General features: G+C 45.1%; 1 protein-coding gene and 1 pseudogene across 1 annotated transcript; both read right to left on the bottom strand.

Annotated features, from left to right (window-relative positions):
• Nucleotides 1–1,520, bottom strand: LOC139068857 (uncharacterized; annotated as a pseudogene).
• Nucleotides 1,521–3,413: 1,893 nt separating this feature from the next.
• esyt1b (extended synaptotagmin-like protein 1b) lies at nt 3,414–24,488 on the bottom strand. Its single transcript, XM_015959628.3, has 51 exons — nt 23,895–24,488; nt 23,187–23,228; nt 22,302–22,436; nt 22,147–22,220; nt 21,998–22,070; nt 21,817–21,906; nt 21,620–21,675; nt 21,383–21,503; nt 21,129–21,305; nt 19,503–19,585; nt 19,312–19,360; nt 19,143–19,232; nt 18,970–19,065; nt 18,480–18,551; nt 18,310–18,396; nt 18,091–18,240; nt 17,328–17,441; nt 17,037–17,213; nt 16,817–16,951; nt 16,643–16,732; nt 16,472–16,567; nt 16,313–16,384; nt 16,133–16,219; nt 15,904–16,050; nt 13,859–13,965; nt 13,007–13,184; nt 12,752–12,928; nt 12,598–12,680; nt 10,933–10,981; nt 10,766–10,855; nt 10,509–10,604; nt 10,258–10,329; nt 10,006–10,092; nt 9,779–9,925; nt 9,139–9,707; nt 8,993–9,059; nt 8,822–8,913; nt 8,570–8,711; nt 7,934–8,110; nt 7,763–7,845; nt 7,521–7,569; nt 7,339–7,428; nt 5,533–5,628; nt 5,365–5,436; nt 5,204–5,290; nt 4,976–5,122; nt 4,761–4,903; nt 4,527–4,658; nt 4,349–4,451; nt 4,130–4,179; nt 3,414–4,052 (listed from the first exon to the last, which is right to left on the bottom strand). The coding sequence occupies exons 1-51, from the start codon at nt 24,255–24,257 to the stop codon at nt 4,025–4,027; spliced, it is 5,889 nt and encodes a 1,962-aa protein (XP_015815114.3). The 5' UTR covers nt 24,258–24,488; the 3' UTR covers nt 3,414–4,024.
• Between the last annotated feature and the right edge of the window lie 424 nt (nt 24,489–24,912).

Below are 24,912 nucleotides of genomic sequence, written 5' to 3' on the forward strand. Positions count from 1 at the left end.
AGCTCCTCCTTGACTGCAATCAGGTAGATTGGGTCAGGAGACCCAGAGCTGGAAAAACACAACAGGTAAAATAGTGCATAAGTGAAATTAGATTAAACAATGAAAAAAAAAAAAAGAAGAAAGGAAATACAAACACATCTACCCCTCGGCTCCTCCTGACAGAGATGTTTTATGGGGACTGTCATTCCACATCACCATGTCATCCAACCCAGTAGTTCTGGAAGTCCCAACAGTGAAAATCAGCTTCTGGTCAAAAGCCTTCTTTAACAGTTTCAGCACTTCATTACCATCTGTGTTGTTGGGTAGAAAGGCCAGTCTAGCTGTACCATAATAAGGCTGTCCAGGGTTGGGGTGTTTGTCCTGCCACACAGAGCAGATGTTAGAAAATAATCTGAAAATAGATCTTATCTGTGTTAAGATATGTAATACATTTACTGATTGTATTCCACTTGGAATGTTGTAGGAGATGAGTATGTGACCAAAGTCTGGGAATCTAGGGAGGGTTGTGGGATGTGTAGTGGGTTTTCCTCCATCACACCAAACACATCCTTACAAACTGGACAGATGGGTTCATTTTGTTTATCGTTTTATGCAGACATTCTTTACAAAACTCATGTTTACACGTCAGTTGTTTCGTTCTGATGAATGAATCCAAACATATTGGATACCTTTCATCTTCACTGTTCCCTGCTTTTGGTGCATCAGAGCTTTGAGTTGTCTGTTTACTCGATGGAGGTCTTATGTTGAGATCCTTATGCTTGAAGTCAATAAAACCAGTTGCTTCATAAAGTTTGGTGGAGGTCAGAGGTAAAGTGTCTTGGTGCACCACCGTTGGAGCTTTCAAGAATGAAAAGTCACCAGAATGTCTGTAAGAATCTTTGACCCCACTTAGTTTAGTATATTTTACTGCTTGATACAGACCTGGCCCTTGGAGCTGTTTTAATGTTGCTTCCTTTCATTGATACTTGAAAAAGAAGTTCTCTGGTGGACACCTCAGCTCTCAGTGAGGTGGTTTCAGATGCTGGTTGACTCTCTTCAGAAGGCATGTTTGTTCTCTCAGCTGCGTTTAAAGTCCATCTGAAAGCCTCTTGGCTCTGACTTGGCCCACACACAATCACTTCTTCAGAGGACAGAGTGAGAAAAAGCTTGTGGTTTCTCTGGATGACCTTCATGACTTCACTCCACTGATCTGCATCGACAAACTTTAGAGGAACAACTGAACGTCTGGATTCAGCTGAGTGATTTTTGACGAGCTTAGTGAAGTCAGAGAGAGTTTCATTTGGTCTTCCATCAGGGGCGTGTCCAGGGTGTGGCATGGGGTAGCACTTGTTCAGTTCATTGGCTGTGTCCAGGCTGCCATCTGTGCAATCCTTCCTCTGCTTGAAGCCTGTGATCTTCTTCATCCCTGACCAGACATCTCTGATATTGTTCCTCTGTAGTTTGTTCTCCAGCTTCTTCCTGTATGCCTCCTGTAGTAATATAAACAGATTTACAATTTTAACATCATTATTATTATTTTATTAATATTAACTCAGCATAGTTTGTATACTTGATACATGGTAACTTCCATCAGCTCTTGTGAGTGTGAATAAGACATTTTGCTGCCTTCTTTCTTTAAAACAACAAACACAACAGCATTACTGGACTGGGATAACACACGGATCATAATCACCGAACAACAGAAATACAAGAAACTATCAAGATAAGGAAACGTGGATGTGGGACCATGAACAGGGACGATGGAGTTTACTCGTTGGATCGCACATGGGACTGCATCATCTGAGAGGGGAGAGTGAGCAGCAAAGGGCGACAATGTCCTCTGCTGCCCGCGGATAAACGAAGGAAGTGACGCCACAATCGGCATCAGCCTGATGATGTTTGCAGCCGCAAACGAAACGTTGCAGGTAATTAAACCTTTTCTGTGTTTTAAAAAGAACTGCAAGATGGAATTTGACAACATATTACTTTTTCAGGATGCACATGCATAAGTAACATGAAAACAGTCCGAGTATATCTTATAGCCGTCGCAATGGTGATATTTTATGCTGTTCCCTCATCGTTATCAGTGAATTTACAACAGTGCGCGCTCCCGCGGCAGGGGATGCAATTCTTGGCAGGCAGGCTGTTTTCGGCATAACACCGGTCTTCAGTGGGGAAAACCGACAAAAAGGCAAACGGGACGAACCCGGCCCACACCGTAGATGTCTCTCAGTTGCTTAACGTTCAGGGACACTCTGGGTGACGTGGCTCCGCTGGCGTCACTGTTTGACGCGCGCGGTCACAGCGACATAATTTGACTATTTAACCTTCTCCTCACCCTAATCCTAACCTTAAGGTCCATAAACTGTGACCTTAAGGTTAGGATTGGGGTGAGGGGAAGGTTAAGTTTTTCACAAGTAGTTCTAATGTCCGTCTCACCACCGGCGGCGGATACCGACGATCTGGGACGCTGTTCAGCTATTTGTCTCTGATCGTCGTCTCCTGATGCGCTGGGGCGCCCCGAATTGTCATTTATTGACGCTTGGTCACACGCGTCATATTTTGACGCCTTGGGTGTGAGAATGTGTTGGACTGAGAGATGAAGTGGTGAGTCTCTGAGCCCAGGTTGGAGGCGTTCGGTTGTTGGTGTAGGTAAAAGTCTGCAAAAGGAGAGAGAGTGGGAATAAATAAATGTTCCGAAGGCTGAGCAGAAATTCTAAGTCTTAAACTAGTTATCTTGAAAACAGAGGCTGTGATTATCTGGTACCCAGGATGAGCTAATCATCCAGCAAATGAAGATGTCTCTCAGTTGATTAACCCTCCCACTGTCCTGATGGGTGTGACCCCGCAGGAAAGTTGACCATTGAGCAGTATTGATGGTTTATCCTTTGAGGTCCATGTGGCAGGGGTGAAGAGTGAGCACCACCTCACCCCTGCCACATGGACCTAAAGGGATAAACCATCAACCCTGCTCAATGGTCAACTTTCCTCGCGGGGTCACCCATAAAGCCAGCGGGAGGGTCAAAAATCCCTGGCAGGCTGATGATCTGCAGCTCGTCCCACTCCCTGACACGCCCACCTGCAGGAAGAAAGGCTCAGAGCAGATTAGTGAGGAGAAACCACCCCAGACCGTGGCGGTATTACACTGATTTGCCTAAAAGTGGTGAGATTACTTTCTGTGAGAAATATTGCTGAAAATAGAATTACTTTAACTGTAAACAATTATAATAGGTCCCCTTTCAAATAAAAACAGTTTTTAGACTCATTGCAATTAACATGCAAGTACTAATGTCACAAATTCAGAAGTGTTCTTGGTCTCAAGGCTTGGGAAGGTTAGGTGTTTTCCTAAATTACTCACAAACTCAATATTTCTGACTGTAACATGCGACATTCTGCTAAATCTGTAAAAGTGTGTTTATAAATGAAAGTATGAATAAAAAGCTGCAAAATCTGTTTATTTGTGTTTCCATCTTTCATCAGTTTTCAGCCAGATCAAATATACAGAAACAAACAGACCATAAAGGAGAAGATTGTGAAAGCAAATGTAAAAAATAAACACAGAAAAATGATCTTTTATGGGATTGTCAAAAGCTACAAACCAAAGTGCTCCAACATATATATCATTCTACTCCAAGGCCTGTATCAAAATAAGGTCTAAAACACTGAAACGACACTAAAACATAAAACATCATCATCTAAATATGTTTCTGAACTGCAAACAGAACATTCAACTTCCAGAACTTCTTCATCTTTAACTTCCTCCGCTCCATCTTTAAGTTTACTCACACTGATATTGCATCTTTAACTATAGCTTCCCAGCAAGTGATCATCCTGGCTTAACCACTTGATCCTGATAACTTTGGTTCATAGACGTGAAGACGATGCTTTCCACTTTATACTACATGCTTAACACAGTGAGCTGGGTGGATGCAGGAAAACTGCAGCAGTGGTGCAAAGGTGTGGAGAAGAAGGCATCAGTGTGTAGCAGCAGAGAGCCGGGTTAAGTGGTGAAACTCTCATGGCTGTAGATCAGCGAGCACGGCGACTATTCTGCTTCATCAGTCAGCGTGAACCTGGAAAAACCAGCCAGCAAACTTCAGCAAAATAAATAAAGTCAAACGCTGAGTTTGTTTTGATCTGTTCAGCTCACCAGTCTGTGATCCCAGACTTCAGGTCAGTCTGGGCCAGCTCGATCTGCACCTAAAGAGATCAGCAGAGACTCTCCTCAGGGCTTTTCAGAATAAAAGCATAACGTTACCAGCCATGGTTCCTACCTCCTTTTCATGTTTACGTCTCTATTGTAAAGCAACCTCACAACATTCTATGACTCTCTTAATATGCATAATGTACTGAAAGAATATAGACAAACCTGTCCAACCACATCTTTGCTCCTGAAGGAGGCGGAGTTATTTTTCACTGACACAACCAGGCGCCTGAATCTTGTCTCCTCCTCTGGCAGATCATACTCGAACCTTAAAGGTAACCCCCCAGAGTTACATCCAGGATAAAAACACCCGTACAGAAACGTACACAATATATATATTTACCTTTCGTTGAACTCTGGGTTGAGGTCCTTCTTCTTCACAGCTGTCTTTTTCTTGGTGGCTTTACTTTTGTCTGGCAGCAGCATGATGGAGACGTAGCTGTCAATGCTGTCCTTACTCTGTGACGACAGACCTCTGTGTGCAGCGAAAAGACGGATTCATGAACTCGGATTCAAATCTGAGACTAGCAAACAAAGACCAGAATTTTGTTGAAGCTTTAAATGAAACGCTTCACACCTGCAGGCGTGGACAACTACCAGGAGCTTTTTCTCCCTTGCTGCATATGAAAGAGACAGCTTCACCTGTCCATTCCCAGGTCCAGGAGCAGCACAGGGCAGAGTCCCCGCACCAATCAGATCCACCATTCTGGAATTCAGAATCTAGAAAATTAAATCAAGACTGTCAGTAAAAGTCATCAATCTGTCAATGAAAGCATCTAACTTAAACACCACCTTCAGTTCCGCTCTCAGTAAGATCTGACTGTCAGGAGTGGCTCCATCCAGATGGAACCACTGGTCCAGAACCAGCTGTGGTTGGGCAAACAGCTCCTTTATGGTGACCACTAGAGATCCCATTGGCTGCTCCCAACCGCTGGACAGCTGCAGCACAAAGGAAACGACGGTTCAACTCTGACTGATCAGCACAAAGCAACAAATCTTGCAGGTAAATGAAGGTTCTACCTTCACTACAAGCATCTGACGCTTAGGGTCGTGGATTAAGAAGTAGAAAGACTCGTTCCACTTGGGATTGGCACTCCGCTCACACAGCTGAAAACAAGTTATTTTAAAGCTATTACTGATCGTTGAAAGCAGCAGCAGAATAGTGTGATGGAGAGACTTACGCTGGTTCTGTAGACTGTGTCACCCACAACCAGCTCAGCTCCTGCTTTGGGTTCTTTCCCACTCTTCTTAAGCTGTTATGGTTAAAGTGAACATTGGAGTTATTTTCACAAGGGATCGTTTTCAAGATCATCTCAGTAACAAGTGTAAACAAGCTGCGGGGGACTCACAGGAAGTGAATGTGCTGCTTCTAAGTGGACGAAGAGCAGCGCTGCTGAGGGGACAGCCTTGTTCTGGTAAGACTGCAGAGACAGAAGCTGCAGCACCTAAAACAGGAACACATTCGTGGCTTTGTGTGTTAGCACGTTCCTCAACAACACCTATTCAAAAAGTGAATTAGGCCACGGTGACGATTTTCAGACATGAGAGACCACACCCGAGGTGGTAACAAATCACCGATGTACCAGCTTTGGTCCTGCAGTGTGTGGTGCACGGCAAAAACACACAGGAACATTCCCAGCCAGACGGGCATCTCACAAAACCTCTTGAGATCAAACGCAACTTAGGAGCAAACGAAGATGACAATCAGTAAGAACGTCCTGTTCTGAACGGTTGGATCATGATCCATCCATCAAACCGGCCTCTGGCCGTCCCGCCCCTCTCTGCTCATGAGCCTTTGTACACAAAGTGCTCGTTCTGAGCTTGGAACAGTTAAAAGGAAGAGAAGCTAGAGCTAGGTTAGCTTAATTAGCTAGCATACTAGGTTATTATATATTACTTAGCCTGAGTGGAAGTAGCTGAGGGGGTTTCCAGTGTAATAAGGGGAGTGCCACTGCTAAACGATATAACACCTTTCAGAGACAGAGGACTCCAAAGAGCTTTACACGACACTGTACACCCGATAAGTCCCAGTAGCCTCTTTTAGAAAACAATGTCGTCAATGTGCCACAACGCCGTGGCGGCATCAGAGAGCCTTGGGTTGTTTATAAGTAGTCAGACTGTGGCGGTAATGTGGCGCAATCGTGTCCTTTTTATAAAAGATTAGGCGATGGCGATATAAAGGGGGTATGGGGGCGGTCTCTGCACTGCCATAACTGACATAACTCATTTTTTATTGCGATTGAAGTCGCGCTCATTATGTTTTTTTTTTACAAGCTGCTCCTAAAGGTGTCCGTCACTCACAGTCCCTGCACAGTCTCTGGTGATCTGAGCTCCAGCTCTAATGGAGAAAAGCTCCTGGAGCTCTGCATCGCTCCAGTTTATCATCTCAGCTGATTCTGTTAACAAAAGCAAAACTACGGCTCGTGTTCATTTTAATTGGCAATACAGTTGCCAACCGGAGCTCGGCTGTAACTCCCCCCGTGATCATGACACCTCCCTCTGTTGCGCCAAGGCGTGATATGTATTCATGAGTCCGGCGCTGCAGCAATATTACTACCAAGCGTGCCAGCACGAATGCTGCAAATTTACACGCAACGCCATGCCGCCACGGCGCATTCAGAAGACACTCAGCGGCGGCAGGATTACGCTTGGTGTGTCTTCTAAAAAGAGCTAGTGTCTTCTGTCTCTTAGCTTTCAGTGGGGAGAGAGTCCTGAGAACTCATGTGTGGCACAGAACACGAGTCCGTCAGAATCGTGCAGGCTCTGTGGTGATGACATTAACAATTATAACAGAAAAAGGTATAAACAGCTAGGATAATGCTATGTTTGACAGTATCTGGCATTCTCTTGTATTCTGGAGGCGTGGTTTGAGGGGTGGGGCGGGGCTCAAGAAAAGGGGACTGGACTGATGAACTGTGCCTTTTTCATAATGGAGCTTTAATGTTCCAGATTTAAGATCACAGCGGTCCTGATGTCATTCCAAGCAGACCAGAGTGATCTTAACTCACCACACACGGCAGGAACATCTGATAAGATTATCTTTAGAGCCATTATGGCAATCAGATGCATCCTTAAGATGTACGAGGAGAAATGATCAAAAACATCTTGCTGTGTGAACTGGGCCTAAGGAAACATGGAGATTAAAGAAGGCCAACCTGTTCAAGCCTGTCTGTGTTGGACACCGCAGGAACCCATTCTAGTATCACATGAACTCGTCCAGACTTCACGTCCTTCAGACTGAACCACTGCAACAAAGAGAGAGAGAGAGAGCTGGTAAAGAGGAGGAGAAACAGACAAATTACAAGTTGTGACTAAATATCAAGAGACAATGACTCACCTGGTCTGTGTACCTTGATCTGATGACCTCATTTAGCTTAACAGCAAACCTGTAAACACCAGTGCAGGTAAATGGTTAACTAGCTTTAGCACATTCATTTGAGTTATCGTGACTTCCAGCTGGTAACAAATGAAAACTGTAGTTTAAAGGAAAATATTTGCTGATAAGATTCCACATGTAGCATTAATGTCAACAGCTGAGAAACCACTGATCGCTTATTGGCTGGTTAGCTTAACACACACCTTCCTAGAAAATCATCAGCGTCTATGTCCTTATCGAAAGCTTCAAACTTGATGTCTTGATCGCCACTCCCACTTAGAACCACCTGTTTCCAAACACAAACACACCTTTATAGAACAACTAAACCTATAAATCCAAACCCACAAAGAGTGCTGACGGTCTACACAACCCACCTCGTACATTTCATTCCACGTTGGGTTTAAATTCTCTTTGATCACGTGACTCTTAAATGTCACTTTGTCTATGTGGATCTTTACATAAGGATCACTCTTGCCCTTCACCATGCCACCCATCATGTTATCCTTGGCTTCCAGATCTTGGGCCTCCAGTAGGTGGATCCTCAGCACCCCCTACAGGATGAAGATGGAAGGTGTTTAAAAAAAATACATGTAAAAGTAAACTAAACCTGCAAATTCTTATAAAATGTGCACTTTATACCACTGACTCTAGTTATAAATGGTCTGTTTCTCCTTTTTCACAGACATGACACACAAACATACAGAGAGTCAAAAAACTATTAACCTGATTTAGCCTCTAAAAGGTTTACATTTACCGTTCTGTCTAAAGATGCTGTTAGAGTAGGGAATATGTAGTTTAGGAAGGCAGATGAGTTATTTAGAAAACTCGTTAACATCCTTTCAAACATTCTCCAACAAATAATAAAAAATAAAATGAAAGAATGGATGATTTTCACTCATTTTTACTAAGCAACATTCCCTCAAAACGAACAGATGTAGTGAAAAACACTGGTATTTCATGCATATGACTGAAAACTGTTGATGATGTAGTTTCATAAAAAGCCCTCCCACCTCCTTAGCGAACCGCGGGCCTGGTGCTGTGTGTGGTGGAAGACTTGGAGCCACTTTGGGGGTTCCTGTAACTTCTGCTGACACCACAGGGTCCGAGGGAAGACCTGAGAACGTGGCCTGAGCTAGATCTTTTAAACCAGAACTACAGATGTACATAAACATAAAAAAACAGAAGTTAATACATGAATCATTATGTTTTTCATTCAAAAATAGTTTTTTGTGGGCAATAATGATGAGTGACGTTGAGCTCACCCTTCTGTCTGGGTTGTCTTTGGATCAAAGTCTTGTTTAACCGCTGTGTGAGACTGCACTGGCTCATCAGCATCCGTTGGTCCTCCCATTTCCTGGAAAACATTGTAAGATAAAAAAAATGAAACAGACATCTGGAAAGTTATATCCACATCTTTTTGTGTCGTGACTCACTGCAGGAGAAGGAAATGTCTTAACTTCAGCCTTGGAGTCTGCAGGATGCTCCGATACTGACAGAGACCTGAAAGCACGAGTGGGTCCTCACTAAAACCATCCCAGTAACACTTTAGTGTGAGCATGAAATCAGACACAAAACCTACTTATTAGTTGGCAAGTGTGAGTTTTTCTTCTCCTCACTGGCTGCTTCTGGTATCTTTTTAGCTGGGGTGATTGGGACTGCTGATCTGGGATCAGCTCCAGATGCTTTTGGGACTTCTGATCTGGGATCAGGTCCAGATGCTTTTGGGACTTCTGATCTGGGATCAGGTCCAGATGCTTTTGGGACTTCTGATCTGGGATCAGCTCCAGATGCTTTTGGGACTTCTGATCTGGGATCAGGTCCAGATGCTTTTGGGACTTCTGATCTGGGATCAGGTCCAGATGCTTTTGGGACTTCTGATCTGGGATCAGGTCCAGATGCTTTTGGGACTTCTGATCTGGGATCAGGTCCAGATGCTTTTGGGACTTCTGATCTGGGATCAGGTCCAGATGCTTTTGGGACTTCTGATCTGGGATCAGGTCCAGATGCTTTTGGGACTTCTGATCTGGGATCAGGTCCAGATGCTTTTGGGACTTCTGATCTGGGATCAGGTCCAGATAGTTGTGGGACTTCTGATCTGGGATCAGGTCCAGATGGTTGTGGGACTTCTGTCATCCGCGTGTCAAGGATCTGTTAAAACAAATGTTTTATTGGTCTCTGTCTCCTTTAAACATCGGCAGTAATCTGAACATCTCCTGTACCTTCAGCTCAGCCCTGAGGAGGATTTGACTTTCAGGCAGAGCTCCATCCAGATGCATCCACTGGTCCAGGACCAGCTGTGGTTCGGAAACCACCTCCCTCACAGGAAGCACCAGAGATCCCATGGGCTGATCCCAAGCACTGGATAACTACAGACACCAGAACACCAATAACACGCTCTGATCACAGCAGATGGCTTTAGGTGTTGTGAGACATTTCGTACACCCACCTTCAGGATGAGCATCTCCTCTTTAGGGTTGCGAACCAGGAAGTGGAATCCTTCGCTCCACTGTGGAGATCTGGAGCGATCACAGACCTTCAGACAGGACAGCAGAGACAAACGGTTACAAATGGATGAACTGATGGACATTCTGTCAGCTTCCTGTAGATTTTTATTGTAATTAATTTGAATAAAACAACCAATGTTACCAAAAAAAAAACATTAAAAACAAACTATCTGTAGCTTTCATTATTCTCCCACCTTTGTTTTGTAGGTCTTGTTACCAAATACAAGCTCCGCTCCAGCTTTGGGCTCCTTCCCACTTTTCTTTAACTAGATGCAACAACAGCAGCTTGTTCAGTAATTATAGGATCAGATCCAGTACGTTAATTACAAGAACATCAGGTCTGTTTTGAACTCTAATAACTACTCAGAAGGATTTATTTTGTGTATGACTTCATCAGCAGATGCTCTCGCCTAAATCCATGAGGATAGAAGCACCAGTGACTCACGGGCAGAGAGTGAGCTCTGTCCACATAAACAAAGAGCAGCGCTGCAGAGGGAACCGCTTTGTTCTGGTAGGACTGGAGAGCCTGCAGATGCATCACCTGCAGCCAAGAGGTACAGATGAAATACATCAGACTGACTCATGCAGACTTTAATCATGTTTAAATTGATGCAAACAGGAATTAGTAGAAAGATAAACAGAGTATAAACTGATTGCATCAGAAAACCAAAAGAGAATCATTGATAAATAACATGTACTGGCCTGGTTCAGCCTGTCACTACGGGATACGGCTGGAACCCATTCCAGTATGAGACGAACACGACCAGACTTCACGTCATTCAGGCTGTACCACTGAAACACACACAGCCAGTTACAGGCCATCACCAAACAGGTAAAGCCATTAAATAACCTGGACTGGAAGCACTGACCTGGTCTGTGAACTGGGACCTGATTATATCTGAAACACTGATTTTGAACCTGTTTCAGAACAAAAACAAGATGCACATGTAAATGTATTCATGCAAACCAGGAAATGTCAGAGTTTATACTCAGAGTTGTTATGATATAACATCCTAAATGTGTTTTTTTCCCTTCATTGCAAACAGACAAAAAGCAGCTTCTATCTGTTCTGCAGAATTAATTTTCAGTTTTGATGTCAGCTTCTACAAAGAATAAAAAAAATAATAATGTTTTTTTCTCTGAGTCAGGAATGTCCAAGCTGTGGCCCGGGGGCCACTTCTGGCCCTTGGAGTAGTATAGAGCGGCCCTCGGCTGCTTTTCTAGGATGATGGACTTTGTCTCTCCAGCAGGTTGTTGATGTGGCGTGATGCTCTTCTACACTTTTATGTTCACATTTTTACTGATAGGTCAATTTCAGATCATTGTTGAGGAGTAAAAAAAATCAAACAACAAAATGATTTTTGCTTTTTTTAAAATTAAAAATCCCATTTTTGTGTCCCACGACAACCATTCATGTGACTAGTTTGGACACGCCTGCTTGAAGTAAAACTATACTTCATTCACAACATTTGTTTTAGGATGAATATCTCTGTATTTGCCTTTTAAAACACATAAATACTAGGGATGAGCGAGTACACCACTATCTGTATCTGTATCTGTTCAACCAACTAAATTATCTGTATCTGTATCTGTACTCGGAATGGGCGTGGTATAACCCGGAAGTGGGTGTGGTTTAACCAGAAGTGGGTGTGGTTTACATCAATATATTATTTTAAGTCTGAAATTGATATGGATTGTTCAGAAGTTGATATGTGTATTGTTTATTTGAAAACTATTTACAGAGCAACCTCAGAATTGAGATTAAATATTTTTGATCACAATAGTAAAGAAACTATTTCAGAACAAGTTTTTCAATAAAATCAGAACATTAATATTTAAGTGCATGGATTAATACATCTGAACTCATGCAGTAGGAACTAGGAAATATATTTTTTATTTTAATTTGATTAAACTGATTATTTTCTTAACGTTCTTGGCATTTTGCCCCACACAAAGTTAAACAAAACAATGTTGATTAAGGTGTGTGTGTCTGAGAGAGATAGAGAGGGTGAGAGGGAGAGAGAGGGAGTAAAAAATAAATAAAAAACCCGACCGGAGCAGAGGTAGTGAGTGACTTGATGCAGAACGTCAGCTCTGTCTTGTCAAATGCACCATGTAAGTTACGAAAAAAGTAACTTTAAATATTCAACCGAAAAAGAGGCGAGCTGAAGAAAACCTAGGGAAAACTGAAGAAACGTGAGCAACAGTGAAGCAAGCACAGCGAGATCCGTTACTGTCTGTGTGTGTGCGTGGATGAGCCGGACGGACTGAGCTCCCGGCCGGCTAGAGAGTTTTGTGTGTAGGGAGGGGCGGGCGCTCTATGTGACTGGCCAATCACAGAGCGTGAAGACAGTCAGTTACCCAATGAGGATTTCCCTTCAGCACGATTACAGATATTTACGAGTTTTACTCGTGTCATGCTCGTACTCGTCAAAAACGCTTTATCCGTACCGGATACTCGTCTGAAACGAGTATCCGGCTCATCCCTAATAATTACTGAATAATAAAATGAGAAGGTAAAAATTCACCCTCACCTGCCCAGGAAATCATCTTTGTCCATGTCTTTATCGAACAGCTCCACCTGCACCTCCTGGCCTGCCTGAGGCCGCAGCACCACCTGAGAAAACAGTTTAAAACCATAAACAGGTTTCCTGTTGTACATTAAAATGTCCCTTTATGAACACACACCTCATACAGCTCGTTCCACACCGGGTTGAGATTCTCCTGGACCACCGCGCTCTTAAACACAACCTCTCCCATGCTGATCTTAGCGTAGGGGTCACTCTTGCCCTTCTTCAAGCCTCCCATGATGTTATCTTTAGCAACCAGACTCTGGGCCTCCAACAAGACCATTCTCAACAATCCCTGCAAGGACGATGGCGTTTACTTGCACTGTTTTATGTTAAATCTAAACTCGCCATGCCTTACTTCCTGCAGATTTACCTCACTAGCAAAGGTGATGTCAGGGGACGTGTGAGGAGGTTGTGGTAAAGCAGAGCTTAACGACTCCTCCACCTTCTCTTCATCTACATCAGCTGCAGTTTCCTTTACATTAACCTCTTCATCCACAGTCACAGAGGAGGTGATTGTCTCAACACGAGGAGTGTCCACTGAACTTGACCTTAAAACACACAGATAAGGAAAACATTAAGCAAATGCTCCTGTTTCAGGAACTAGAAGTGAGCCAAAGAAGTGGTGGACGAGAAGACGGCAGGATTTGGAGTCCTTTGCCTGATATTTAGACATCTCTACCCGAGCTGCATTAAATCCTCAGCTCGCTGCGCTACCGCGATCCGAGCTACGGAGAGCCATCTGCCAGTTATCCCGCCGGTCCCGTCGGCTAGCCGCTCATAGCTTGTAGAATAACCTGCTTGTCTGTGTTCATCCAGCACACTGACTTCCGTGTTTGGGTTTACCGACATGCTACAGCATTTCCCTGTGGTCACATGACTTCTCCTCTCAGGATCTGTCTTCGGTGTTGGTCACTATATATCATCCGGTACATGACAGCGCAGCAGTCTTCTTCCAGCATGTTTCAGATGTTGAACACAGCTGATTTGTTTGATATAGTGATGAACCGCTCCCGTAGAAACTCATGAAGGCTGAGGAGACATTTCAGCTGTTGGTGTTGAAACACGAGAGGACAGCCATTTGTTTTCACAACAGTTAATTAAAACTGAGACTAGAGGGTGTTAAAACACGCCAAAACTTACTTAGTTTCCCTTCAGTGGAAACGGTTTGAAACGGTGCCGAGACGGGTCAAGTAAGTTCTAACAAAATGGGCTCATAATTTACCTGAGTACTGTGTCTTTCTCCTGTTTGGGCCTGGCTGGAACTGGGTCTGATGCTGTGGGGACTTTGGTCTTTTCAGTAGAACCAGGACATTTGGTGGGAATCAGCATCTGAAATGAAATTAGTTTAAAAACAACGCACTGATCCTTTTGTTATAAAACGTACCAAAAGGGTCCATCTGCCATGGCCCCGTGACCTTGGAAACCAAAAGGGTCCATTTTTCACCATCTACCTGACCAACATGGCGAGCTTTCATCTACAGCATAAATCCACTTTCTGCTTGGCCTTCTAAATCCAGAAGGTTCTGTTCAGTGCGTGTTTACATACAGACGACAAAACATCCAGACAAACATTCTCTCCCAACGCTCCTGCACTCTCTGTGAGAGCCAGACGTCAACAGTCTTCACTCTGAATAAGTGAAGACTCCACGATGTTATAGGTATAAGTTAAATAATCATATGTGATGAATGAACACGATGTTTAAATGAAATGTTTCAATAATCTGTGCTTACATCAATGAATTTGAAATGAATATTGTTCTTACAGTGATCATTTATATCACAAATCATTACCGTATTTTCTGGACTATAAGTCGCACATTTTTTCATAGTCTGGCTGGTCCTGCGACTTATATACCAAATTATGTAGGCCAAACCGCGCTGCTGCCGGCCGGCTCCGACCCAGGAATGAGCTCCCCTGTCCCGCTGGGAGGGTTTGAAACACCGCCATGCTCTGCTGGAGACCGTGGCGCGCTGCTGCGCATACCGCCGATGCAACAGCTGATTGTTTATTCTGTTATTGTTACCGGTACTTGTCTTGCAGTGTGAAATGCTTGGTCTCAGATTTTGTAAGAAAAATAATAAAATTTCCCCCCAAAATGCAACTTATAGTCCAGTGCGACTTATATACGTTTTTTCTTCTTCATTATACATTTTATGGCTTATACTCTGGAAAATACGGTATGTGTTTGATTTAACAAGTTAATCATTGTTTACACTCATACACATTACAATAAGATACTCATTAAGGTCAATATGCACCTCACATAAGAGATTTAAGACATTCTCATTCCCGGTGATAAAAAGATCTTTGTATCTGAGGAGGGCCTGGCTTCCAGAGGGATGTTGGTAAATACTCGGAAACGTGTCAAATTCTGATTGGCCAAACTTGGCCAGAAATCATAACAAAGTAGTTTAATAAAACAAGAATAACTTCCTGATTAATTCAGTTTCTCTCTGACCCTCGAAACGGCCCTATTCGGGAAAGAAGCCTCTTTTGATAGCATCTTCTCCTTTGTCCTCCTGTCAAAGCCTCTCTGCATCGCTGCGGCTGATACCAGACAACCGGCTCTTCTAAGAGCCAAGCAAAAGGTAACCTTAGAGGCAAATAAGCGTTCCAGCTTCCTGCCTTCACCTGGAGGGATCTCAGACTGGGCGGGTTTTATCGGAACTGTCTACGGGTTCCTGATATCAGAGTTCCCTCCACCGGCAGTGACCCGCACGACCCCCCCGGATTGAACGAGAACCTCCACACCAAGGGTGTGTAGACTTGGCACGACAGAGTGCGCCTGATGCTGTTTTTAATAAACAACTCTCTAGTTTAGAACAAACAACAACTTCTTTTACACCCAGATTTCACAATTTCTCTCAGAAACAAAGAACGGTTGCTACAACATCTGGCTTCCATCACACCACCTCACATCCACCACGCCACATCTCATTAGTCATATCTTGTCAAGTATCATTAGTTTAGGAAAAAGAATTAAATTCATTTTATAAACTATACACTGACTCTGTCTGAATTAATACGAAGTGTGTTTATGGTCCCTAAAGAGGCAAAGAACCCTGCAATCTTCTGATTAAACATTCAAAGATCAATCAGATTGATATTTCATATTTGTATGGAATCATCACCTCGTATTGGTCACAATTAATTCATATGTTTTAACTGCTACTATATCAAAAGACTAGAAACATTTAAAGACAGAGAAAGGAACCATGAGTTAGAGTTATGAGCATTCATCTTGATGGATGAAAGTATCCTCCTACCTTTAGCTCAGCTCTCAGTAGGATCTGACTCTCAGGTGAGGCTCCATCCAGATGGAACCACTGATCCAGGACCAGCTCTGGTTCAGACAGCAGTTCTCTGATAGGAACCATCAGAGAGCCAATAGGTAGGGTCCAGCTGTGGGAGAGCTGACCCCCCCCCCCCCCGCCCAGTGATTAGTGTTGGTTTATGAGACAGGAGACATCTCTCTGTGCCCGACAGGCCGCCTACCTTCACAGACAGAATTTCCTTCCTTGGGTCACGAACACGGAAGCAGAAGGCCTCGTTCCACGAGGGCGACGTCGTACGATCACACACCTTCGCAAGAAAGCCACTGACCGGTCAAATTCTCATTTATTATGGACATTTAAATCAGGGATAGGTTTTCCTGAATGGAGTTTGGAGTCTTACTGTAGTTTTACGCGAAACGTCTCCAAGTTTTATCTCTGCGCCCACTTTAGGATCCTTTCCGCTTTTTTTTACCTGCAAAAATGAAAAGGCAACGATGTTTCCTAGAAGTTTAAACCCTGACTGATGATTATCTAAATGCAGAAGGGTCAACAGACTCACAGGTAAGCCGTCTGCTTGTTCCACATACACAAACAGCAGAGCTGCTGAGGACACTGCCTTGTTCTGATACGACTGTCTGGAGTAGAACTGAAGAACCTGAAGTCACAGATAAAAAACTGTTTCAAAGGTACCGCACCATCCAGTTCACCAGCCTAATCTAACAACGCTGACCTGATCCAGTCCGTCTGACTCGGAGGATGTTGGAACCCAGTCCAGGACCAGGTGGACCCGACCAGACTTCACATCACTCAGGTTGTACCACTGTCACAGAAGGGCAAAATACTTCAGTGTGGGGTTAAAGGTCAAACCGCACCTGTGTCTACCTAAAACGCAGCAACATCACACCTGGTCGATGTACTGAGAGGTAATGATGTCCTTCAGACTGATCTTCAGCCTGCCCATGAAGTCATCCTTCATGTCCATGTCCTTATCGAACACCTCCAGGTGCAGGTCCTGGCCTGGGAGCTGCGTTAGAACCACCTGCTCAACAAAAACAAGTCACCCACATCAAGTCACGTTTCATATTTGTACATGAAAAACGATCCATCAGGAATTCCCACGTTACCTCGTACATCTCATTCCAGGTGGGATTAAGATTCCCCTTGATGACTTGGCTTGTGAAAGTTTCCCCACCAATGTTGATCTTGACATAGGGATCGCTCTTTCCCTTCACCATGCCGCCCATCATGTTGTCCTTCGGAACCAGATTCTGGCCGGCCAGTAGGTGGATTCTGAGCAGACCCTGTGGAATAACACACACACACACACACACACTGGCATTAAAACCCCATTACTGCCTACAAAACCTTCTATTTGCTTATAAATGGCGACCTTAACAGTTCTGTCTCCTCGTTACCTCTGTAGCAAAGCTGGAATGAGGGGAGGTCTGGTGGACCAGCTGTTTGGAGAGTCCAGCTGCTAAATTTGACGACACATCGGACTGAACACGGTCCTCATCCAACCACAAAACCTGTGTTTGATTCAAAAGGAGGTGCCAAAAGAATAAACAATATTTAGGATAAACAATATTTTTGGGAAATATAAATTTTTCAAACAATTATGGTTAAAGGCCAAGTTCATTAGTTTGTTTTTTCAACGCAGTGGTCTCCAGTAAATAAATATATATATTGTGAGTCGATCTCTGTGGGAGACAGCTCTGGCGCTCCTGTTTCAGGAGGTAAAATTAGCTAGAGGAGAGGGGAGCAGAATACGGCAGGATTTGGAGTCTTATTTCCTGATATTTTGACATCTCACCTCTGATTGGCTAACAGCAACGCAACTCGTCCTCTGACTCTGTCTGCTCTGTAACGCTGATGTTTTATCTCCACAAATAACTCAAGCCTGGAGGAGTTCTGCCGTGTTGTGGAGTTGCTAATGCTAACAGTTAGCGTCTACTAGCCAAAGCGTGTTCTGCTCTCTCCTGGACGCTAAACCAACAGCCGCCTTCCCCGTCGCGGGCCAAGATGGGTGAGGTGGTATTGGGCTAGAAGGCCATTTTCACGTTTAGCCTGCATGTCAAACTCAGAGTAATTGATCACATTTCAAAACAAACAAGTAAAAAATGGCTTCTCAGTGAACTTGGTCTTTAAGACAAATTCAAAGCAAGCCCCTTAGTTTACCCTGAGAACTGTGTTCACATAGATGCGACTGGCTGATCCAGAATTTTCCAACTGGAACCACTGGTCTAGAGAGAGGTTGGCATTTCCCAGCATGCGGGACAAAGGGATGGTCAGACTGCCCAGTGTCTGCACACGATCTGCATCCTTCACCTGGTTAGAGAAAGCCTCATCACAACCAGCTGATTAACACACGGGTCAGTGAGTTCTGTCTGACTTTACCTGGATTTTTATGTCCTGTTTGTGAGGATCTTGGACAAAGAAAGTGAAAGCTTCCTCCCACTCTGGGTTAACGGTTGTGTAACAAGTCTGAAAACACGAATAAAAACAACATGTGTTACACAGACAGGAGGAAAGCCCAGACTAGAGTATATGAAGTGGCTCTTACGCACCTTGCTGTCTCTCGTGATGTCATGCACAGATATCTGCACCAGGGGATTGGGCTCTTTGTTTCCCTTCTTCATCTAAAACACACACACACAGCATGTGAGCAGGAGAGGCACAACGTTTCCGTCTTTCTGAAAACATGTGGTTATGTCAGTATTTGTGTGCAAGGTTACCATAGCAACGGGTGAGTCACACACAGCGTGGTGTGGAAGGAAGTTTGCATAAAACCCACAGAAACTGGGTATGACTCTAGCGACGGTGTTTGATTTTCTGTTAGCAGGTATTAGTTAAAAGTCGGGAGTGTTTACAGTCCCGGATTAGGTCGGTCACATTCTTCCGCGCTCCAGCAGAGCGACGGGGGCCGGAGGCCAAAACAACAGAGGTGTGGAATGTGTGGCAGAAGGCGGCTCCAGCTCTGTCTCGGCTTAACCGCACAGGAAGCTGCTCTCAGCTAAGCACCAATGTGGGCATGGAGGGCACAGAGATCTGACTCACGGGAAGTGCCTCGGCTTTGTCGAGATACACGACCAAGATAGCGGAGGACGGGGGGGTGGAGGCCTTGCTGGTGATGCCCTCGTTTCTCTTCAGGACCTGGAGGATGTTCAAACACATGGTTCTTCAGCGATAAACGAGCATTAACAGTTGAAGTGAAAACGACGGCGTCCGACCTGCTCCAGCCGCTCGGTGTTCGGCAGCAGGGCCAACCACTCCAGCTTGAAGTGGACCCGTCCGGTTGGAGTGTCTTTTAAGGTGAACCACTGAGACGACAAGCACAGAAACGCTGCTACAAGCTGCTGCTAGAAAACGTGGCTAAAGCATCAGCGGCTTTTCACTCACTTCATCAACAATTATGGATTTCTTCACGATGCCCAAATCCAGTTTGGTCCTAATAGAGGGTGAAAGTGGTGTTAATGAACAGTTTCAGCACATTTCTAATGCTTCTTGCTTTTTTTTTCCATCGCTGTTGTTGAAAGTTGGAGGACGAACGGTGGAAAAGGAACAAAAACACACGACTTATGCAGATATACCTGCCCAGGAAATCATCCTTGTCCGTGTCTTTGTCATAAACCTCCACCTCCAACTCCTGACCCGGCACTTCATGGACAATCACCTGATGTACGGGACACACACAGTGACATGACGACAGACAGGGGGGGGGCCCTATGGAAGCTGTTTAAACGTGTCACCCCGGCTTTCCACCGGAGCCGTCAGCAGCACGTCATAGCTGCTGATAGGAACCGCTGTGGTCAACAGAACCTTTTCCACTGGAGCCGTCAGCAGCGCGAGTCGGCCGCGTCTCAGGAGCAGCATGTCGCGGCCTTTACGCGCCGGTTCTATTTTCTACGCGCGACGCCTCTGAAACGGGTCAAGTTCGACATTTTTGGGGAAGGAAAGACAGGAAATCGGACGCGGAAATGGAGAGAAGCTCCCGAGATTTTCAGAATAAAGAACGTACTGCCTTCCGGTTGCTTTACTTTTAAAAAAAGTTACTAACTGTGCGTCCCCGTGAGAAGTTATCACCTAGCTAGCGGTCTCCTTTGTTTTTCAGGTCCGTATTGGCGATTATAAAACAGACAGAACATAAAGCACGAACCATGTTGTAGTTTTCTCCTGCTTGTTGTTGTGTTTACTGACTAAAGCCGGGCGTACACTGTGCGACTTTTTCACTCGTAGCACTCAGCTTCAGCTCAAACTGTACGACTTCCTTGCAGGGCAGATCTCACGAGCCAGGCGCTCACACTGCATGACCCAGTTCTCGCATGCGACCTGACTGCTCACACTGTACATCTGGTAGCAACATGTCGGCCCTAAAAATATGCTAAAAATTGCAGTTTTTACACAACACGTAATTTGCCTGTTGTCCTTCGGGAGTGCTGCAGGAGGACACACAGGGATTTATGGGGGTTGGATGAGGAAAACGAAATAAAGAAAGTAAATCTGTGTTTTGTGATCAGTTTAATTTGACATGAACACGACAAACACGCTTTCTTGACAATCTTTGTGAGTAAAAAAAACGTGTAGAAATTAAAACGAACAGCGTGTGTTATTAGGGAAATAGCAGGCGAGCGGTGTTGATGCATGATTGCGTATGCGCCGTGAGCGGTTCTGATACTTTTTGGGTCGCAGCTGCTCGCAGCGCCGCTTCAACAGTGCGATACCCTCACGAGGGACGAGCAAAATATCAAACATGCCAGAAATCCGTGCGAGCTCACGACTGCTGATCGGTAGCTGGTCACATGGCGTTAATCACCTCTCGTAACCCCCTGTACACTACACGATGTTCAGCGCAAAACTCGCCCCGATCTTGTGGATTCTCGCACGAGTGGAAAATCGGCTCAAAAAAGTGAAAAAGTCACACAGTGTACGCCGGCTTAAGTCACTCGTGTGACTTCGTGCTCGGTCGGTGACAGCTGCTCCCCTGCTGCTTCGCGTCTTGTGGGAAGGGCCAAGCAGCAGCTTACGCGAGCAAGACGTGCTGCTGCAGTAACGTGCTGCTGACGGCTCCGGTGGAAACCCGGGGTTATGGATAAAAAATGAACATTCAACACCATATCAGTCCCTCCAGCGTGAGACGGAGTTGTTTACGTGGGTGAAATAGAAAACACAGACACTGCTGCAGAAGAATGACACAGATCACAAATGTTTCTCCTCACCTCGTACACCTCTTCCCACTTGGGGGCGTCGGTGTTGTCTATGTGTTTGGAGGTGAAGGTCTGAGGTCCCACTCTTAAAATAGCATAAGGGTCAGAGAGGCCAGCCATGACCCCTTTCACATAGTTGTCTTTAGCTGCCAGACCCTGGGCCTCCAGCAGATGGATGCGCACCACACCCTGGAGAAAATCAAGCAAGAATAAATAAAAGGATTTCTCTGACAAGTAACGCTTGCAGGTGTGTTTTCAGGCGTCACCCTGGGCAAAGGACAGCGCAGGTGAGCCACACGCAAACCAGGGACCAGAGGGACGACCAGACGGTTGGGCAGAACCAGGAAGGAAGCAATGGCGTCCATGATCATGCTGTCGGACATGACGCTGCAACAAATCAGAGAGGGAGGTGTCACTGGGAGGAGAGCTAATGCATGAATTGTTTCACGTTATGTTGAAGAGATGAGAGCGTCCATCACTAATATATGAGATCCAAGACTCACTTTAGTCCAGGTATGTCCAATAAATTAGTCAGTCCAGTCCAATTGATGTCGAGTTTCTGGGAAGAAAATTGAAAGATGAGCCGAGGAGAATCCAGACTGTCCGGGAATCAATAAGACGATAATCTCAAGGAAATGTGATCGCCTCGGCGGTGCGGGCTGATGATGCAACAGGAACAGGACAAAGGAAGGTGACCTACCGGCCGACGGATGAAAAACATGGTGACCGCTCCAACAATGGGCACGTCGCCTATCAGAGGCTCCAGAATCACACGCATCATCCCGTGGAGCTGAGGACACACAAACATTCTAAAAGTTACTGGATTACTGATTACTCTGTAATAACTCAGAGTACTCTGTAAGACTAATGCACCAGAACACCTGTATTCCTTTGACTCCAGCTTTGCAGAAGTATCTCTTCACCTCCACGTTGATCTCCACGTTCCCCACATAGCTGAGGATAAAGGAGCAGAAACGTCACCCACGGCGATGCTTCGACAGGAACAACCAACCGACACAAAGCAGCTGACCTGATGTACAGGTCAAGCAGAACTTGTCCCTTGTCATTCTCAGTGTGGGCCTTGATCCCCACCACCTTCATGGCCTGAGACGAGGAGGAAATGACTGGTTCTGATCAGGTTCACTGGGTGATCAGTGGGAATAAACACACTGCTGTCACATATACCTTGTCTCCCATGTTCACCTTGGTGAAGCTGAGCGTTTGGAGGTGGCTGCTTGAAGCTCGGAGGGATGGAGCGATGGTCTCTACCAGCAGCCTCTCCATGTACTGGCCTACAAAGGGCCACACCTGCTGCAGCACCTGGACAAGCCACCAAACACCACACGTTTTAATCACGTTGTCCAAGTCATAACCAGCAGGAGACGAGTGACATGGGACAGCTGGGGAGCGCTGATCCTTCTCAGCGGTTCTCCTCTGTAACAATACACTCGGATAAGGCAACTATTAAGAAATGAACTTCAACACAACGTTCAAAACTTCCTCTTGAGACTTAATTTCCACTCTTAGAAGGGAAGAATGTAAAAGCAGAGGCCAAATTTGGCTGTGTGGGAAAAAGCCACAGCGTTGGTTCTAGTCTGGCATAGTTAGAGGGTGAGTCATCAGCTGCTCGCTCCTCTAGGACAGGGAGAATCCGCTGATCGTCCCTTCATTTGTCTGTTGTCTGGCGCTCAGATCTCGTGGCTTTAGTTGCTGTGGGTCTGACGTGCACAGGGTCTGTAATTTTATTTAGTCTGAAGGGAAGGAGCAGCTCCACCCCCTTCCTGCCTGCCTGGTCGGCTGTAATGAAATGGAAACGTTGAGAGGGTTGCCTGGCTCTGCGCCCGCCTGTACTGCAGTCCATCCATGCTAACAGGGGGGAGGCATTTTCAGGAGCATCCATGTAACAACAGGCTGTAGCACCAGATTAAAAACCCACCATGTGCTGTCAGGCGTCCGTCAGCACCGCAGCTGGGTTACTGACCGGGTGGACAAATGTTTGTTGTACTTTAAAAAGAACTCGGCGTCATTCGTGAAAAATGCAAAAGCAAAAGAGGAAAGGTGTCTTCTCACCTTATTCAACCATTCGACCTTCTCCACATCTGGGAAATTCACCTAGAAAAGACAAGAGCACGTAGGAACCGCGTTGGTTTCATGGTTAACGGAGCGTGGTGAACACACAACAGGGTGGGGAAACACGTCAGGAACCACAGTCAGAAAGATCACAGCTCTCAGCTCAGACAGCTTTGACAGATGAGAGCCTACCTTTACGATTTAAGTGTTTGAAAGGCTTTAGTCTATTAATATTTCAGCATTCTTTTTCTTCTAATGAGAAGGTGATATTGAATTTGTCTCAGGGCTGGAAATCACTACAAAGCAGCACTTTTTAATAGTGTAAAGAGATGCCAAGTGCTCACTGGTGGTGCAAGCAACTACGGAAATCAAAAGCAGGAACCTGATGGGTGTGTGGTAAGCAGATCACAACTCTACCTAAATCTGTCATTCACCAAACATGGATGTGCATAAATGCATTAATAATTAGACTTTTATTACATTAAAATATTTTACGTAGCTGCAACAAACAAAAGTTATTTTACACTATTTCACAGCAAAAAGCTGTTTTCTTTCAATTTGATGCATGAACTATTAATAATAAAAAGTTAACAGTTTCATGTTTTCTGTAATAAATCTTAGATTTATAAAGCATATAAATTACTGGTCTGGTTTACAGAGAGAGAGGCATGTCCGTTGTGATAAAGGGAAGAGTTAAATGATTTGTACCCATGCAGGAAGGTCTCGCTTGATTTTGGACACGTTCGTGTACGCGCACTCCTCCTCGTTGTCCAGCAGCTGCATAGCTGACCTCAGGCGCTCCTCCTTGGCCTCCCGGGCATGTTTCCATCCCGTGTACACCATCATCCCGCACACCAGCAGGCTGGTGCTTACCCGGTAGTACCCGGCCAGGTAGACGGGCAGCAGGGCTCCGAGACATTTACCGAAGGTCCAGAGCACCGCGACAGCGCTGATCCCCCTGGGCTTGGTAGGTTCTGCTCTCACGACGATCATCGGTGTTTTCTCCTCTGGACCGCTGACCCCCGGACTCTCTGCGCCCTTGAGACTGGACAGCTCCGAATTGTCACTCATTGTTTTTCTTTTTCCTTTAACTAGTTAAATAAATGACGAGTCAGACCAAAACGTCCCTAAAGTTTCATGTCTAACTTTAACTATATAAGCAAACTGCACGTGAGCTGTGGCGTCCGTAAAATCACAGTCGGTCCATTTGGTCTTGGGAGTTTTCGTGGTTTTATCGTAGAACTAGCGCAACTCCAGCAAAAGTTAAAACCTGAGTGCCTCACCCAGTCCCGTTAGCTGGACGAGAACACGCCCACTGGCACGAGAAAAGCGGCTCCTGGGTTTTCGCTACTGCGTCACGTTTAGCTGCCACCGTCATTACTGCGGTTTAGCCGAAGCCAGGCGGTAGTCCAGGTAAATAAAAATGATACTTATTGAATTTAGATGTGCTCTTACCGCTCTGATGGTGAATAGTTTTATGGTCAATCCGATGTCACGGTCCTTGAAAAATACTTCGTGCTTTTCAGGCATATGTAGGCCAGCCCGCGACATCTTCCTGTCTGAATACCAAATGTCCTGCAACACCGACGCATCAGAAACATCAGTGCGTGGCTTTATACAGCACGTATTATAAACGCATTTCTGATACATGTATGGCTTCTTTGTGGCATATTTTTAACAATTTAAACAAGTAAAACGAATAATACTTTTGGTTTTTAAATCCGCG

This window comes from Nothobranchius furzeri, chromosome 3 (genome assembly GCF_043380555.1).
Source record: "Nothobranchius furzeri strain GRZ-AD chromosome 3, NfurGRZ-RIMD1, whole genome shotgun sequence".
Classification (NCBI taxonomy): Eukaryota; Metazoa; Chordata; class Actinopteri; order Cyprinodontiformes; family Nothobranchiidae; genus Nothobranchius; species Nothobranchius furzeri.